The 18,204-nt window shown below is 61.7% G+C and overlaps 1 protein-coding gene and 2 long non-coding RNA genes across 3 annotated transcripts; 2 read left to right on the top strand and 1 right to left on the bottom strand.

Annotated features, from left to right (window-relative positions):
* The first annotated feature begins 1 nt into the window (after position 1).
* LOC132024275 (uncharacterized) lies at positions 2-8,410 on the top strand. Its single transcript, XR_009406208.1, has 4 exons — positions 2-89; positions 4,976-5,166; positions 6,515-6,559; positions 6,957-8,410. It is a non-coding gene; the product is annotated as an uncharacterized LOC132024275 (long non-coding RNA).
* A 91-nt stretch (positions 8,411-8,501) lies between these two features.
* On the bottom strand, positions 8,502-17,362 carry MYMK (myomaker, myoblast fusion factor). Its single transcript, XM_059412162.1, has 5 exons — positions 17,183-17,362; positions 12,819-12,933; positions 11,889-12,037; positions 9,118-9,234; positions 8,502-8,651 (listed from the first exon to the last, which is right to left on the bottom strand). Exons 1-5 carry the CDS (start codon positions 17,315-17,317, stop codon positions 8,502-8,504), a joined length of 666 nt encoding a protein of 221 aa, XP_059268145.1. The 5' UTR covers positions 17,318-17,362.
* On the top strand, positions 12,718-17,916 carry LOC132024976 (uncharacterized). The gene is made up of 5 exons (XR_009406364.1): positions 12,718-13,311; positions 15,106-15,247; positions 16,008-16,197; positions 17,117-17,206; positions 17,551-17,916. It is a non-coding gene; the product is annotated as an uncharacterized LOC132024976 (long non-coding RNA).
* The last annotated feature ends 288 nt before the right edge of the window (positions 17,917-18,204 follow it).

Genomic DNA, 18,204 nt, shown 5'->3' with positions numbered 1-18,204 from the left:
CTGGTCTTCGTGTTTACTGGTGGTGATGGCCGAGGAAGAGTCTGTCTTCTTATGGGATACGGGGAGCTGAAACTTTCCTGTTCTCACAGGTAAATGGGAGCGTCATTTTTGGGCTCTCTCTGGGACTAGGGACAGAAGACAAAATGCTGAGACTGGCCGTGGCGGGGTGCTGCCGAAGGCCACCTCCATGGGCTCAGGTTTCCCAAGCGCCCCGTTCACTGTCGAGGGGAACTGGAAACTGGCCGACCTTGAGGGTTTGCATCAACAGTGCCTAGCTCAAGCCCGGGGCTGGCAGAGGAGGGAGAATTCTCTAGAACTCATCGTCCTAAGCTGGCCCTCATGTGTCCGCGCGACCTGAGTTTAGTCCCTCAGCCACCCCCACACCCCAGACGAGAGATCTCAGTCGAAAGGGATCTCAGACGGGGAGGGACCTCCTTGTAGGGTGGAAGCAAAGGCAAACCCTTTGCAAAGGAATCTGCCTTCATCTGAGGCCTCGGGAAACTTCCAGAAAGTTCCACAGCTCCAAACGAGCCATTCAGAGTAAAAATTCACGAAATACACATGGGAACAAGGCACCATGAGCAAAAGCTGACCGGATCGGTCGACCATAGGGTCAGATCAACAAGAAGATCCAGATACTGGGAATACCGGACCTCGGAAACAAAGTCAAAGTGTTTTCGCTTTGTTTTTAGAGGGGGAGGGGCAGAGGGTGGGAGAGAGCATCAGGCCGGCTCTATGCCCAGCACGAAGCCCAGCGCAGGGCGCGGCCTGAGGTCCTTTCCTGAGCTGAGATCAGGAGTCGGGTGCATGACCGCCTGAGCCGCCCAGGCGCCCCAGGATCGTCGTCTGGAGCACAGCCGGCCATCCCAGTGGCGCCCAGGGGTGTCTCCGTGAGCTTTGATCTCGCGGTGCTGACCGTTCGTCTCACATGCTTGTTGGTGATTCCTGAGTCTTTGGTGAAGTGTCTGCTGAAATATTTGCCATTTTTTTTTCTCCTGTTGTTTATCTCGTCACTGAGTTTTGAACGTTCCCTCACGTGTCCCGGATACGAGGCCTTTATCATATGTATTTTACAAGTATTTCCTCCCAGCTTGCTGCCCTTTTTTTTTTTTTTAAATTTCCTTAATGACGGCTTCTGAAGGACCAACGTTTTAAATTTGGATGAAACTAGCTGACTGATTATCTTCTCGGACGGACCACGCTTTCGCTGTCCTATCTAAGAATCTTTGCCTGACCAAAGGTCGCCAGGATTTTCTCTTATGTCTTCTGCTGGAAGTTTTCTGATTTGGGGAGTGAATTTTGGGGTGTGGTGTGAGGGAAAGGTTGAGGTTCGTCTCGCTGGCATGTGGACATGGGTCGGGGCCAGTGTCCTTTGTTTCAAAGGCCATTCATTCCCGGGGGGGAAGGTTGGACGAGCTCTGCCCCGCTGGCTGGCCGGGACCACTCGGTAAGGGTTCAGATGACCCCGCGGAGCTCGTCCGATGGCCTCCCACAGAATGTGAGACGCAAACACGCCGGGCTCCCGAGGCCCATCGTGAAAACTGACCCCGTGCTGGGGCACAAAGCCAGTATGAGCCATTTTTCCACGTTGGTGTCTCATAGACTGTCCTCAGCGCCCGTGAGAAACCAGCGCCCCCAATCTGCGGATTAAGAAAGAAGACATCCTAAGGAAATCAGAGCAAGGGGGCCGCAGTGCCTGTCTCAGAGGGCGATGGTGGAGAGGCTCGAGTCCGTACACAAAGAGCAGCATACGGAAGGGTCCGGAAGGCCTGGGGCACGCCGAGGGCCAGACTTTCATGCCTTCTGCCTCCTGCCTGTCCTGCTTCTCTGCGGACGCATGCACGGGTTTATAAGCCTGCGCTGGCTGTATGGTCAGCTTTGCACCAGGCTTGGTGGGGCCCTCCCAGCATTCCTGTGCAGTGCGCTGGGCAGGCCGGCTGGGTTCCCTGCGCGCTCACGGAAGGATGCAGCACCCGGTGGCTTGGATGGTCCACAACGGAGTTCTGCCTTGTGCCCTCACACAGCAGGACAAGAGGGGCCGTGAGCGGCAGAGGACGGGACACGGGACTGGGGAGCACGCACCAAGAAAGAAGTCCCAGCTCTGTCCATGTGAGACCTCAGGCTGACACTTCACTGGCCCTGTTTCCCAGTCTGAGCAATGCGGACAGCCAAGATGCGCCGGGATGAGGACGTGATCACAGCCTTGAGAGCCCCTTCCCGGCTGTAACGGGGCTGATCGCACAGTCCGGAGGACATGGAGGTCGTGGGGCCCAGTGCAGAGGAGCAGGTGTCGGCAGGAGGTTGTCTGTGTTGACCTCGTGGGGTCTGCCACTCTGTGATTTCTGGAACTGGCTGGAGGCCCCAGGCCGGGATCGCCCTCGGCCCCTCCCCTCCCGGCACGGGAAGTCAGGGCTGTTGGGCTGAGGCCGGCGTCTTTCCAGAGCCCAGGCTGGAGCCGGCAGCAGACAGGCCCTTATCTGCTGTTGCTCTGAGGCCCGCTACTGGGGGGCAGGGGCCCCGGGGGCTCTGCCAAACATCTTCCAGATGTGGCCACAGCTACCCGATAGCCTGGCGCTGGCTGGGGCCGTCAGCCAGCAGTCTCCTGTTAGCCGAGCTGTTAGGAAAACAAAACCCCGTGAAGGCAAGGCCGGTGGGGGCCCAGCTTCTCGGGAGGGAGAGGGGGCGACTGGCCCGACACACAGATCTAGGCTCTTGCTGGCCTCCTCCTTCCCTGGGGCCTTCTGGCGGGAGCCTGTCCAGCCCGCCCTGAGCTTGGGGCGGCTGCAGCCGTTGGCTGGCTGCCTCCTGGGTGGGGATCTCAGTCTCTCGGCCGAGGGCTCCCTGGAGGGCTCCTCTGCGGTGCACAGGGCTGGGTGATGGGAGCTCATGTGTCCACTCATCCCCGACGGCAGCTCGACAGTGTCGCCGGTTTGCCGGTCAGATTGCAGGTCCCGTGTGCCTCCGCCAGCCTTCCCGAGCCAGGATGGGGTTTCGGGCAGCGGGGGGTCGTGGGAGGAGGGGCCAGCCCACCCACTGCCCTGCTGGATGGTCCCAACAGGATAAGCAAGGGGCTCTCCTTCTGGAGGTGTCGGGGGCTGGAGGGTGACCAGGGTCACGTGGCCCTGGGGAGTGAGCACTGCAGAGACATCTCCTTTCGAACCCTGGCCCCTCCATTGTGTTCCTGGCGTGCGGGTCGGCAAGGGGTCGAGGCCAAGGCTTCTGAGGTTACTGGTGAGCCATTTATCCCATGCGGGCTCTTCAAGGAGCCGCGAGTCTGCCCTCGCCAAGACATGGAAAAACCCACCCATTCCTGTGTTGAGAAATGTTTGGTAACTGTGCGTGGGGAGTGGCCGACATCTTCCTTCGACCCACCGATGGGACCTGCTCTGCAGAGCCTTCCCCGACCCTTGTGCCTCACTCACCTCTGTCTCCACTGCCCCACTAGCGGGTGTGCGGCGGGAAGGCAGAGCCCGGGGGTGGCTCCCGGGGCGGCGGCTCCCCGCGAGGCCCCTAGGCTCGGACAGCTGCTGGCATGGGTGGCCACTGTGGGCACCCATCCCATGGCCCTTTCTCGTGCAAGGCTGAACCCCAAGGCCAGCACACACCTGCTCTGATGTCCTGTTCACGGGCTCGGGTGACGGCACGCCCCACCCCACCCTGGAGGGTGGGCAGCCCAGGAGTGCGGCTCCTCCCCCTCCCCCTTTGGACCCTGAGCATGCCAGGCGACACCCGTGTAGCTCCCTCTGGCCCTGGATCACAAGCCAGAGTCAGAAGCAGGGAGAGCCCAGCCGTGGAACCCTTCCCTCCGTCAGGGCAGCCGTGGTTCTCTCGTGGCTCTGATGGCAAGGAGGCAGGAGGGCGGGGGAGGTTCGCGGCACAGAAGACGGTCGGACTCAGAGCTGTGGCACAGTGAAGCTGGCATGGACGAGGCTCAGGGGCCAGGCATCTGCAGGCTCCCACGGCTCAGGCCACTTTGCTTTTTTGGTTTCAGATTCGAACCTGCCTCTTCCAGGCAGTCTTCCTTGCTTACTTCCTTGATCCATAACAAACACTTGTTTCCTTGGCAAATGGAGGCATTTGGTGCCATATCTGGGGTGAACGTCTCCTGGTGATAAGGGCCCCTTCGCTTGTTTGCCCGTGACCACTGGTAATGGAAATAACGGCGCCCTTTCTTACATGCCATTTATCCAACACTGTGCTAAGTGCTCTGTACTCAGTGACCTCATTCAGTCTTGGCAACGACCCTGCGGGGTGGGGTGGGCACTGCTACAGAGGAAGCCGCTGAGGCCGAGGGAGCCGGGAGGGGGCTGGGAGCCCGTGTGCGGTCACGAGGGGAGAGGTCCACCCTCGTGTCTGCACCTGACCCCCCAGCCCAGCCTCCTGCTTCCTCTTTCCCAAGACCAGTCTAGCCAGCCCTTGACTCAGTTTACCCCATGGGCCGGAGTGGGTCTGCAGGCAAGGCTGCCGTCCCTGGTCAAAGGCGAGGAAACCCGGTGTGGAGATGGGTGTGGAGATGGGCCGACATGGGCCGCAGGGCCCCGTGCCGGGAGGGGTGTCCGCGGTGGCACGTGCCCGGTGCGGCCACTAAGCAGCTCGTGTTCTTTTTTATTTTATTTTTTTAAGATTTTATTTGTTTACTTGACAGACAGAGATCACAAGTAGGCAGAGAGGGTGGGGGAAGCAGGCTCCCCGCTGAGCAGAGAGCCCGATGCGGGGCTCGATCCCAGGACCCTGAGATCATGATGCCCAGCAGCTCGCGCGGCTGACCAGCCCCCCGGTTACGCCCTGGGCCTTCCGCCGGCTCTGCAGAAGCGTCTGGCCCACATACCCGGCACTCCTTCAGGCCGAGCCCAGGGCGGATTCCTGCCCAGCCTGCTTTCGCTAGCTAGAGCTCAGCCCCGCAGGCGGCCCCCACGAGGTAGATGGGGAGCTGTAAAGCCTCTTTAAAAGGGGCAATAAAAGTTTTGGGTTTCAGATGGTCTTACTGAAGAAGCAGAGGAACAGAGACAGGAAATGTCGGTAGCAGCAGATGCCGGCCAGAGCGCACAGACCGCCTCCTTCCCAGCACGCAGGCTGCTGGCTCCTCCCGGCCCCACGGCCCTCGCCTGGCTCCCAGCTCCCCGGGAGACGCGGGGGCCCCACATACACTGTTTCGTCTGCGTGGTTGTAAGTGTTTCTAACGCTTCTCCGTTTGCCGCGGTGGAGGCGGGCCACGCCCCTCCAACGGAGCCCCACACGCGAGTGTGTGTGCGGGAGGTGGTGTGTGCTTGGGCCCGGGGCACACGAGGTCTCCAGCAGGGCCATCCACTGAGTCCGCTCTGTGCTCCGCAGGGCCTGGAGCCCGGGGCTGGCCCCGGAGAGGCCCGTGTCTCCCGCAGCCCCAGGCTCAGGGGCGTCCAGCAAGGGGAGGACGCAGCCCCGTCCGGCGTCCCACACGCTCAGCCCTTCTGCCCGTGTCACTTGGTGTCACTCAGGAGCCCCAAACCACACGTCCAGGGGGCTGCCCTGCTGCTTTAGTTCCCAACGGACGTGCCGTCCCGAGCCACAGCTGTGGGCCGTAGCTACGGGGAGAGGGTTGTCTCATGAAGTACAGGGCACTGTGTCAAAGTCGAATTTCAGGTCAACAGTGATTCTTGGTTTAGTGTAAGCATGTCACGTGTACACACGTCCCAAATACCCCAGGAGATTTACGCAGGCAAAGTCATTACTTTTTATCAGAAATTCATGCATAACGAGGTGTCCGGAGACCCTGCATCACTGCCCCTGCAGCAATTTGAATTTAAATTAATGAAAATGAACGGATACTTAGCTCCTCTGTAGCTCCAGCCACGCGGTGGGAGGGGCGGCGAGCAGCGGGCGAGCCCGAGGGCCCCAAGCATCTCTCGGTCTTGAGCACCGTCTACCACCCGGTGCTCCGGGTTAGCCGGCGGCTAACCTCTGGGACTCCACGATCGCGCCCCGCTGGAGGCAGACTCAGGACTTCTGGTTCCCTAATCCGGGTGGGTGGTGGGTCCTGTCCAGAGCCCCCGGGGATCTGGGAGGGCCTGGGAGGTCCTTGCTGGCTCCCGGTGCCGTGACTGTCCAGTTCTAAGGCCTGAAGAGCCTGGGCTGGGCGGCAGTGGGGTTCGGCACTGTTTGATCTGAAGACCGTGACCTTCTTCCTTGTTAGTTTTGAGGTGAAGGGGCGGCCATTCTGGGGGGGGGGGGGCTCCCTTTTCTCCCCCTCCCGGGCCTCATGCCCTGGCCCTTCTAGAGCCACCAAGATGTCAACGTGAGCCTTTGAGCTGGAGGAAGATGCCACTAGGAGGGGAGTGAGACCCTGGGGACAGCCACCTCCGCAGCCAGGGTCCGGAGGCTGGGACCAGCCACTGCGCCCCGGCCCTTCGTGTCCTCATCAGCACGGTGGGGTCTCCATGGCGCTGAGCCTGCTCGGAGTGGCACAGCGGGCCTAGAGCCCGAGAGGCGGATGGGGCTGAGGGCTGGAGCGCGCCTCCTAATTGTCCATGACTTACAGACTTGGCCGGGCTCCCGGACAGCCTCATAAATCAGCGCGGCCACAGTGAGTAGCCTGTTCGTGTGGGCCTTACGCGCTTGGCAGGCCCCTCGCCTCCTCCCTGCTTGGGAGCACGCTACTGCCTCCCATTTTCCATGGGCCGCCGCAGACCCGGGAGCTGGGATGTGCTCGCGGGGCATGGGGGGGGCTGGGGGGGCTGGCGGAGGGCTGGGGAGGAAGCCGCCACCTTGGGGATGCCTGCTCCCAGACTGCTCCCCCAGGCCCCTGGTGTGCCCCTCAGCACCTTCCCTTTCCCTGCCGCGGGAGTCTCCCCTCGTGGAGCCGGGAGCCGGGCCTGGTGGGAAGTCACTGCAGGGCGCTCTGTCTCCTCCTGGGTGAGCACACGCATGTGGCCTGCACGTGTGTCTACAGTACATGTGAGTGTGCCCACATCCCCCACCAGATAAGAAGCCACTGGAAGCAGCATCTGGCCATCGTGGCGCCGGAGAAGGCGGGGACACGTCTGTCTGGGTGGACGGCACCGGAGCACGGAGACTCAGTTTCCTCATCTGGGAAGCAGAGCTGTGGCGCATCCCTGCTGCCCGCGGTCCGGCCGGGACGCAGATCCAGCGCGAAAGAGCTGAGCGGCTGCTCTGTCGTCACCGGCCTCCAGCGACAGAAAGGGGCTGAGCCGGCAGGAGGCCTTGGGCGTCCAGTCCCCCACGCGCGGGACCTCTGGTTGTCAGGGAGGCTGACAGACAGAGGGGCCAGGCTGAGGGGTCAGGCTTGTCCCCAGCTCTCTCCTGGCCCCGGAGGTGAGCAAGAGGTGACTTTAGGACAAGCTACGGGCCGCCCTCTGCCGTGGGGCTGGGTGTGCCTCTTCTGGAAATACAAACAGGCCCCAGACAGGTGTAGGTAACTTCCTGCCTGACAGATGTGCCCACATCATTCGGGAAGCTGGGGCTGCTGGGGAGGCTCAGGTTTGTGAGGTGACGTCTGGGAGGCCTGATCCCGCCCCCGGGGCTCAGTGCAGACGGGCTCGGGGCCGGGGCTCGCTGGCCTCCCACTGCACTGCGGCCAGCCGGCCCCGGGTGTCCAGCTGTGGGCCGCTGGCCTCTCCTCAGGTTTCCCTGCACCCGGACCCCCTCCCCACACTGGCTCTGAGCTCGGGCGGAGTGCTGGGGGTGCTCCGAGGACCCACACAGGTGCTCATGCCTGCCCGTGGGACGGCTCCCGGGTCAGGTGGCGGGCACGGCTCTGGGACCGGCGGGCTGGGCTTGGGGCCCAGCTCTGCCCTCACTGGCTTGGGGCCTCAAGCCCACCATTCCCTCTGAGCCTCAGGCTTCTGTCTTTAGAGCGGAATGATTGTGCTTTACTGCAGACTTGTCTGATGGATTAGATCAAGGGCTGAGTACACAGCTTTGGGAACCAAGTAAGGCACTGGGGAGTTTCACAGGTCTCCATTCCTGAAATGGCTTGATTCAGGGACCTGGCTGAAGGGCTGGCCACACGGGCCTGGGCCAAGGACAGAACTGCCCCTCTTCTGGCGTCGGGAATCCCGACCGGGTGTGTTCGGAGCCGGAGGGCACAGGGTATAAGTGGTGACGCTAGTTTCCAAGAGAAAACTGATGCTGTGAGTAGGGGGCGCGTGCAGAGCCCCTCTGCGGCCGGGGCTGGGCCGGAACTTCTGGGTGACGAGGAGAGGGCCGATGAGGTGGACACACAGGTTCCAGGCTTCTGTAGACACAGCTGTTGGCCATGACTGTGGAGACGCAGCAGCAGAGGAGGAGGGTAGGGGAGGAGGGAGGAAGGTCTTTTCTTTCCAGCATGAAGTTTGGCCAAAGTGGAAACCTAGTACCTGGGGTCTCCAGGAGCACTCAGGGTGGGCCCCAGATCCCTGGGGACCTCTCAGGCTCGGAGGAGACGTTTCTCCGGGGCGCTCCTGGGTGTGAGATGGGGGGAGGGCAGGGGCTTGTGCGGGGGACGGGGACAGGGGCGGGCGGCCATGTCAGATACAAGCGCAGCAAAGGGTAGAGCAGTCCAGCTTGGCGGGGGGCCCTGCGCTTCCGGCCTTCTTGTTGACCTTGGGTAGCAGGAGGACGAAGGACATGGCCAGGGCACAGTGGTAGAAGCTGTGAACATAGGTGTAATCCCAGTCCTGCGGGGGCGGGAGGGGGGTTGGGCTGTGGCCCCGGGCTCCGCCAACCCTCCGTGCCTCGGGGCACCTGCCGGTCCCCCTCCCACCGGATCTGGCCGAGTACCTCCTCTAAGGGACCTCCCCTCAGCGTCCAGCCCGTGGGCAGTCTTTCCCGACCCCAGCCCCTGGGGTGCTGGAGGGAGAGGCACCGTGTGCTGGGCCTTTGACTGGGAGGCTGGGCTGCTCCCCCTCCCCTTTCCCCTCCCCCTCCTCCTACCCCCCCCCCCCCCCCCCTAGTCCTGCAGGTGCCCCAGCCTCAGGCCCCATCTGGCTGGGTCCCTCCTCTCAGATCCCCGCAGACAGCGAGAGCTGGGGGCCGACGGGCCGTGCTGTGGTGGGAGGGGGGCCTCCCTCCGCCCACCAGGAGGGACAGAGGAGGCAGCAAGGGGAGCTGCCGAAGCCCCCCGAGGAGCCCCGGTCCCCGTACCTCGAAGAAGAAGCGCAGCATGAGGGCCAGCGCCCCGAAGCAGAGGCCGGGGCCTATCTGCTGGGTGTAGACACTCTTGTCGGGGTATAGACACTTCTTCTCCTTCATCTGCTGCAGCTGCGGGGAGAGCGGCCGGGCAGGGGTCACCCGGCAGGGAGGCCGTTCATGGCTGGCTGGAGAGCTGGCCCCAGGCACCCACGTGTCCCTTGGCTACCCTCGGGCCGGGGGATGGGGCTCAGGGAGGTGCCCTGCGTGCCTGGTCCTGCGGCGGCAGGCCCCAAGGGAGCCCCATCCTGGATGGCTTGGTTGGGAACCCCTGGACCAGTGTGCCCAGTGAGGACCGCCCCCATCCCTGCCTGCCTCTTTGGGCTAACAAGATAACCCTTGCACACACACCCCTGCTGGGCAGCGGGGACCCCCAGGGGACCAGACTCAGCGAGGGGGTATTGGAGGGCTTACCCCGCCCACCATGTGGCCCACAGGGATGCCCGTGTTGGGGTCCGACAGACCCTTCAGTGGCTCGTGGATCAGGACCCATGGTAGTGCCCCTGAGACAAGCTGACCAGCGCAGGACTCTCTGCTTGCCCAGGTGTGCACGTTAGTGGGAGGCGTGAGCCGGCACTGACTCCTACAAGGATGGGTTCATGCACACGGACAACACGCAGTAAATGAGGGACCACACCCGGCACCTTCCAGCCCCTGGGGCCGAGGTGCCTCAGAGGGCCGCTGTTGGGGATCTCAGCACAATGCACACCGTGGATCGTGGACCCCTCCCCCGCAGGGCTGGGGCCCCCCACAGCCACACACACCTGCTGCGGGGGAGCCCCGTGCCAGTCGGGGTAGGCTGGCCCACCAGAGTCTGGGTGCAGTTTTCTGGAATTAGCCATTGCTGATAAAACATCAGGCCCCGCGGGGGCGCAGACGGCAGCTGGGCTCGGTTGTGGGGTCTGGGTGTGGTTGGCCATGGCCCTGTGCCTGCCCAGGGTCCCGTCCTAGCCTGGCCCGGCCCGCGGCCCCCACACCCGCCTCTCTCTGCTTCCCCTCCCTGAGGGCTGCTGTTCCCAACTCCGGCTCGAGAAGGGACGAACCTCTGGGAGAAAAATCCACCCTCATCCCAGGGAGAAACTGCCCTTGAAAATCCAAAATAAACTCCATGCTAAATGGTCTGAAAAACACAATTTGAGCCCCAGATGTAGGGAGCCAGGCAGACCTCTTGGCTCCCGTGGCGGATCCACAGCCCGAGGGCCGTGGAAGTCACCGTGGTGCTTTCCACGGAAACTGGCGAGTGGCTTCCATTCTGGCTAATTACAATCAAACACAGATCCAGGCCCGCCAAGTCCTGTGGGAGGAACAGCCCCCCGGGGCAGCCTGTCCTACTTCCTGCCGGGGAGCGAGCCTGCACTATCGCAACCCGGGCTCTGTGTTTATGCATTCCGGCACGTTCATTAACGCAGTCTCTCCCGGGACACGGCAGACCCAACAGGCCTCCCCCGTTCTCACGGGCAGCTCCGGGGGCCTCCTGGGTCAGCCTTCCCCCTTGGGGAGGCTGGAGGGAAAAAGAGGCTCCTTCCTTTCTCTTGGGAAGTCAAGGCCCGACTTCAGCCGGTGCCGCATGACTTCTTGTTGCTTGCTGACCTCTGTGAGCCCTATTTCCCTCATTAACTGAACGGCAGGACGAATCCTCTACTCCCTGCTGTGGGAGAAGCAGGACTTTATTTTCACTCCCGCAGCTGTAAAACGGGTTGATGGACACCTTCTGCGCCACCTGCCCAGCCTGACCCCTGTTCCCAGAGAACGGCCCTCCCGCTCCCTAGGTGGCCTGAAACCCCTCCACCCCAACCCTTAAGGCCCTGCCATCTGGGCCTTAATTTTGGGTCCTTGAGTGGGTGTGTGCCAGCACATGGAGTTGGGACACCCCGAGATTCCAGGTGGAGCTCCAAAGGGGCGAAAATGTGGCAGAAGGAGGTCACCTTGGGGCCTGCGCTGCTGCATGGCTGGAGAGTGGGTGCAGCCTCAGGCCGGCCAGCAGGCCGGGCCTGTGTTCTGGTCCCTGCAGGGTTCAGCTCTTTCCCTTCTGGGGTCCCAGGAAGTACCCCTGGGTCCACTCTGCTCTGGCATCCCTTGTCAGCTGGGGAAGCGTGGGTGGCTTTCAGGCCTCGCAGCCAGGAGGGCCTTGGTACAAGAGAGCTGTGGGGAGGCCTGGGGACTGTGTGTCAGGACCCCCAGGGGACCCAGTGAAGAGATGGCAGAGTTGCAAAGTCTGGCTCAGGCTGCCTCATCGCTTAGGGGCTGTTCCAACTTCCTGTCCACTACACACCACAGCCTCCCTCCTCAAGGCTCTCCGCCTCCGTGAAGTCCTCCTAGAATCATCTAGGCTTTCGCAACTCTAAAGCAGTCATTCTCTGCAAAGAGTAATAATGATAGTGGCTGTTGCTCCCACGTGTCGAGCACATTAGAAGCCAAGTTCTATGCCAACACTTTCAGATACATTAACCCAACTTCTTTGAACCAAACCTCTGAAGCAGGTACTGAACTGTTCCTATAACAGCCACTTTCCAGACATGGAAACCAAGGCCCAGAAGTGGAGTCACTTGGGTTAGGTCCAGAGCTAGTGGGGACGGACGGCACAGACGGTCCGTGGGGCCGGGGGCCCGGTGTTCCCTGTCTCTGTGCTCTAGTGGAAGCCCCGAGACAGGGACAAACGGAGACCCCGAGGTGGAGGCGTCACGGGGGCGGGTGTCCCTGTCCTCCGAGGCGCGCATGGTACGCACCCACTTTGTGGCAATGATGAGGACAGCCGTGCCGATGGGGCCCGAGTACACCCCGTAGCCCCAGCGGTCATGGTGGATCCGCACCGCGATGGTCAGGACGCCAAACATCACGAAGGTCGACCTCTTGGGTTCGTCAAAGTCGGCCAGCGCTGTGGGTGGGGGAGGAGCCGGGAGGGGTGAGCAGCCCCTCGGCCTCCCCCCCGGCCATGGCTCCCCCAGACGCACCCCAGAGGCGCCCCAGCCAGAGAGACCCCCAGGGCCCAGCCCAGTCACCCTGAGGCCTGAGCTCCGGCTGGGTGTAAGGTACAGACGGGGACAGAGCTGCGTGGGGGTCACGGGCAGGGCATGGCACACCTGCCCCTGAGAGCCCCAGGACCGAGGACAAAGACACGCAGGTAAGAGACAGGAAAGATGCGGGTCCTTCACGGAACCTGGACAAGTACCAGGGAGCCCGCGCGACGGGGCCCGTGTGTCCTGACGTTGCCTGTAGACGGCGCTAAGTGAGAAGAAAGTTGCAGAAACTACGCTTTTGAGCAATTCCAGCCTCGGAGAAGCCTGAGCTGATGGTGGTGGGCACGGCGGCTGGTAAGGGCCTCAAGAAACGCCCTGGGGGCAAACCCGGGTGTGCAACAGCGGTCTCCCAGGCGGGGGGAGCTGGAAGCCCCTCCACGGGTTCCAGGCCAGGCCCTGCCGCGTGAGGCGCTCCGGACAAGGCCTTGTTCACATGGGGATTGAGCCGGAGGCAGGGATGGGGATCGGGACGTTTAAAGACGGTGCGTCCTGTCTCATCCATTAAACCGGGCTTTGAAGCCCAGGAGAGGGCAGAGACGCTCCCGGTGCGGTGGGGGCAGTCAGAGGGCTCGGCTATTTCTGGGAGCGGCAGGTGGATGGTGGGGTAGGGACACTGGGCGACAGGGCGCGGCCACTCACCCATCAGTGAGACCCACATGCTCAGCGCGGTCCCGTAGACACTGAAGTACTCCAGGACGTCGTGGCGCATGAAGCAGACCACCGACAGGCCGGGCCCGTCACAGGCGTGGTGCAGCTGCTGGGAAACCGCGGCGGTCAGTGGCTGGAGGGGACAGCACAGGCCCCAGCCGTGCCCGGCCCCTGCCGCTCCCCGCCAGCCAGGCCACTCGCTAGCCGCGAGACTCAGGCAAGTCATTTCGTGCCTCAGTCTCCCCACCTGAAAAATGGAGGTGCCGCCAACCACTCCCCTCATGGTGTCTTGTGGGGATTCGACAAAACGTTCCCCTGAGGGGTTGGGAGCCTCGGATGTGCTCAGAGCCCGGCCGGGCCTCTCCCAGTGCGTGTATGACGTGACCACACGGAGTCCAGGCATCAGTCCGTGAAGCCCGCCGAGGTGGGGACCCCGAAGACGCGCCCTGCAAGTTCCTTCAGCACCTGAGTTTACTCAGAGCAGGTGTGTGTGCGTTCCCTCAGCATCTTTGGGTATGAAGCTGTGGCCTAGTTTTTGGATGCCCGTCAGCCCTACAGGGGCCTGGGAGGGCCTTCTCCTGTCGTGAGTGGGCTGTCCCATCGGGGAGGTCCTCAGATGTGAGTGGGCACCAGAACCCTGCGGGGGGAGGGGCCGGTGAGGACTTGCGCTGCTCCCCCCGCAGGGCTGGGTGGCGTCCGAGGTTTGCACTGTTAGGAGTTTCTTGGGGTGCTTCCAGCCACCCTTGTGGAGCCCATTGTTTAGCTCCAGTTTCCTTAAGGTCCTGGGAGACTGCGGAGACCCCTGTGTTGAACACGGCATGGCACGTTCTCCCGTCTCCTGTAGTCTCCCCAGCACCTTATTTAATAGCAATTAAAAAAAAATGTTTTATTTATTTATTTGACAGAGAGAGAACAGAGTAGGGGGAGAAGCAGAGGGAGAAGCAGGCTCCCCATGGAGCAGGCGCCTGACATGGACTCGATCCCAGGGCCCTGGGATTGTGACCTGAGCCAAAGGCAGACGCTTAACTGACTGAGCCACCCAGAAGCCCTTTAATAGCAATTTTAAAGACAGAATACCTTTGTGGAGTATTCTCAAAGCAGTCAACTGAATTCTTACAGAAAACAACAACTCTCTCCTTTTGCATACACATTTCATCACTTTAGGTAATATTTAATTATGTGATGTAATTATTTTGACAAGTCCCACGGGTGTAAACGAGTTTGGGAACCAGCACAATCAACTCTTGGTGAGCCCGGCTCAACAGGAGGGAGGGGGCGTCCAGGAGATCAGCCCAAGTCTGGAGGCCCAGGGATGTTAGAGGGGGAGCAGGAGCCCTGGGTCGCCCAGTGAGTCAAGTAAGTCGGGCTTGACTTAGAGCTCCTATTGGTTACAATCATAGGTGACCAAAAACAAGGGTGCACCCAGGAGGCATGAATAGAGGTATAGTGTCCAGAATGAGGGAGGTGACAGTCCTACTTCTCTGCACCCTGGTCAGACCCACCAAGAGAACAGGGTTGAACTTTGTATGCTGCACCCTTTGAAGTGATGCAGGGAAAGAGGATGGAGTAGAGCAACTAGGCTGTGGACATGACTGTCTAGCTGGGGAAATATAAGCTTCAGGTAGGGCCTGATCAAGGTGCTCAGACCTTGGGGATAGGGCAAGGAGAAGGACTCTGGATGCGCACAGTTCTGGCAGGCAGAGCTAGGCCCTGTGAGTGACATGGATATTCTCCTGCTACTTCTGGAACTACATCACTCCCCACACTGCCCATCCCCATCATCTGGGGCTTCTGCTCCCTGGCCTCTCCCTTGTAGGACAGATCACCATCTATGATCATAGACTTAATCACTGTGAGATGATTGGGAGTGTCCGCCTCAGCCCCATGAAGGGCAGGAGAGCTCTGTCTCAGCCTGGCCAGGCAAACACAGGGTCGGGGAGGCAGACTTTGGGGTGGTTGGGAGGGCAGCTGACCCAGGAGGCGGCTCCCCCAAGGCCCTCGGCTCATCTCGATCAGGCAGGTGGGGAAGGGGATACTCAGAGCAGTGCCACCTGCCAAGGGCGCTGGGCAGAGCAGTGCCTGGCATCTGGCCTCCCTGCCTGTGAAGCCTGCCTCTCTCGACGCAGGGGTGCACTTGGCCCATGATGGGGCTAGCAGAGGTGGAGTGCGCCGGGGGTCTGCTGGGAGATAGCACAGCCTCCAGAGGCCCACCTAACGGATCCCTGCTTGGTGAGCTTAGGTGGGTGGCCGGCAGCCTGGGGCCTCCTCTGTCGAACAGGGACGAGAATACCCGCTCTTGGGGACGGGCCGGGGGACTCCGTGTGATGGGGCAGATGGCACCGTGTTGGACACAGAAGTAGCGACTGCGGCAGGAGGCTTCTGGCCAGAACACGGAAGAAGCCACATTGGAGGCAGAAAGGGTAATGGTGTCGCCTGGGGCTCTGGGAGAAAGGGGCTGAGTTGGGCTTTGAGGCCCGAGGACATTTGTCACAGGAGGCAGCTGCTTCTGCCACTCTGGGCGGGACAGGGCGGGACAGGGTGGGCCTCTTAGGTCAGCCTGGAGGCAGCTGGGGGCCAGCCCAGCCCAGCGGGGAGGGGCGGCCTGGCATGTCTGTGGTTTCCGGGGCTGGGTCTAACATAGACCTGGGAACAAGACCCCCAGCTCCTCTCCCCGGCCCTAAGACCCTTGTACCCGCGGAGAAGTCCCAGGTCCACTCTGTGTCTGGGTTTCTCATCTGTCAAATTGACTTCCTGGAGCTCACCCAAGCAGGGCTCCCTTGTGGAGCTAATGGAATGGCATTGGACGAGATGCCTTGAATGAGCCGAGAGCCCCAGAGCGCATCTGCGACACTCAGGTTCTTCATCTGTCCAATGGGCTGGTCACAATCCCAGGCTCACGGGGAGCCGAGAGGACTACATGAGACAGTGTGTCCATAGCACGGGCACGGCCCAGAGCCTGGACCCTGGCCCACAGCCAGAACCACTGCGCCCAAGATCTCTCCCACCCGGGCGTGGAGACAAAAACCTTAGGCAACCCCCAGTCCCAGGTCCTGCTGCCTGAGGGGGCACCAACCCATGCGCACACAACCTCCCCCGTGGCAGATGAGCGCGGGTTCGGCTCACGAGGAGGTCGGCGTGACAAGTGCACGCATGTCTGCAAACACGTGCGTGTGTTCACAGACCTGCCCGCCCAGGGCTGCCCCGAGGACCCCGACCCTCGCCCACAGAGGCCTGGCTGCTGGAGCAAGGCCAGCCGGCGGTGGGAGCCGTGCGAGCTTTCACATGTCTGGCGCTGCCACAAGGCAGTGGCTGGGGGAACGCTCGCCTCCCTGGTGCAAGCTTCTTGCGGGGAGCCAGGCTGCAGAGAAGGGTGAGTCTGACTGGAGCTGGGGCGGCAGACAGTGGCGGGGGAGGACTCAGAGGGATACAGGTCGGCCCGGAGACACAGGTCGGGGATGGTTAGAGGGATGGGTCGTCGATTAGGTCGGTAGAGCGATGATTAGAGGGAGAGGTACGTAGGTTGGAGGGTAGGACCCACAGATAGACCGAAGCTTCAGGATGGGAGACAGAGCCGCAGAGACACATGGGGGTCCGGGGGACAAAGCCAGACAGGGAAAGACCAGGAGGTTTGGCCCGAGAGCAGGTTCTGTGGAGACAGAGCTCCAGAAATCCAGAGGGACCCAGACACAGACACTTAGAAAGGGAAAAAGGCAAAGGTGGAGAAAACCCACAGGAAAAATGCAGAGGGAGAGCGTGCTGCTGGGAGGGAGGGACGGACAGACAGTCGTCAGCCTGTGCGCGGAGGAAGAAGGACTCGGAGGGAGACACGGGCCTCCGAGAGCGAGAGACGAGCAGACGTGAGCAGGCCCTCCTGAACCGGGGCCAGCCCCGGAATTCTGGAATCAGAATCACCCAGGCCCTCCACATTCCCTAAACTCCACTAACCCCCTCCCAGGCCTGGCTCAGCCCCTTCCTCGCGGCCCCGCTGCCCTGTGCTTGTAGCTGAGAGTGTGGTAGGAGCGGTGGTGGGGGAGGGAAGGGGGGGCCTGGGGTGGTCTGTCGGCAGCAAAAGGAGGGGCCCCCACAGAAGACTCGAAGGGCTCGTCCTGGACCAACCGCTGCTGACCCACTGCGGGCTTGGTCTTGTGCGCACCAATCCTAGGGTGGCTTCCCGACCCAGACGGGGAAACTGAGGTCCAGAGAGGAGGAGGGGGGCCCCCCAACCCTCTCTCCCGGTCTCCAGACTCTTTCCTTCTCCTCCAAATCACTTTTCTTCCTCCCCGGTGTAGGCAGGTGATGGAGAGATGACCCCTTCCCTGTGTCCCTGTGCCTTTGGGCGAGTGGCCCAGACTCACCGCTACAAAGAACATGGTGAAGAGGTAGACCATGGCCTCCATGTGGAACCGCCTCTTGGCAGCGATGCTGATGGTGGGGAGGAAGGCCAGGCTGCTGAGGGTCGGCAGGAGAAGCTTCGCCACGAGCGTCCCCATGGGCCGGGGTGGAGGGGAGGGCGCAGGCCTCCCGGGTCCCCAGGGCGGAGGAAACCAAAAGGGACGAGTCCTGCTCCCTTGAACGGGGGCTCGGAAGGCAGCTGTGGTTCGAACGCCCTGGAGGGAGGCAGGGACAGGAGTGCATATGTGAGAGCCCAGGGATGGGGTCCAACAGCTGAGATGCCACGTGACCAACACTTGTCTCTGATTTTTTTTTTTTTTTTTTTCTCGAGAGACCAGAGCTGTTGGTTCCAGGAGACCACACTTCTTTTCTTGCCTTCAACCTCGGCAACAACCTGGCAACAACCTCAGAGTAAAGTGGCCCTGAGTAGAACCCTCAGCTTGCAGCCTCTTTCTGTCCTGGCCCTCTCCCCCGGGCCCCAGGGAGCTGCCAGCGGTCTCTGCTGCTGGAGCCCCGTGTCTGCGGCGGCTGAAGGACAAGGTGTAGTCGATTCTTGTCACCAAAGAGCCTCGCCGACCAGCACGGTGCTTTGCCAGCCCACGCCAGGTCCTGCCTGCTCTTTCCCCACCTGGGTTTCCTTGGCAACTGGACTAATGAGACAGTGTTTTCTCCTCGGCTACATTGTTTCGCATCTGTAGCAAACGGCCAGGCCATCCCTCTCTCCTGGGCTCCCCGGCGGAGGCCGTAGCTGGCGTGGCAGCCTCCCTCCGCTGGCCTTGGGGAAACCAAGGCCTCCCTTCCTTTGTTGTAAGAGGTTTTAGGGGCACTGTCTGGCAGGGTGTCCCCTGTCCTCTGGCCTAGGAATGATGGCGGTGGTGAGCTACCCAGGCAGACTCTCTCCAGCCTGATCGCTTGTCTCCTGGCTGGTCTGCTTTCTGCCCGAGAACCCTCTTTAGTTCGACTCTTTTTTCATCCTGATATAGTT

Source organism: Mustela nigripes, chromosome 9 (assembly GCF_022355385.1).
Source record: "Mustela nigripes isolate SB6536 chromosome 9, MUSNIG.SB6536, whole genome shotgun sequence".
Lineage (NCBI taxonomy): Eukaryota > Metazoa > Chordata > Mammalia > Carnivora > Mustelidae > Mustela > Mustela nigripes.
The sequence above is the reverse complement of the archived record's forward strand: the minus strand, read 5'-3'. Positions and strand labels throughout refer to the sequence as shown.

Coding starts and splice junctions, on each gene's coding strand:
- MYMK (XM_059412162.1), bottom strand. CDS start 17,317: ATGGGGACGCTCGTGGCGAAGCTTCTCCTGCCGACCCTCAGCAGCCTG. Junction 12,934..17,182: donor TCACCATGTTCTTTGTAGCG/GTGAGTCTGGGC, acceptor GTTTCCCAGCAG/CTGCACCACGCCTGTGACGG. Junction 9,235..11,888: donor TCATCATTGCCACAAAGTGG/GTGCGTACCATG, acceptor CTCTCCCCGCAG/CTGCAGCAGATGAAGGAGAA.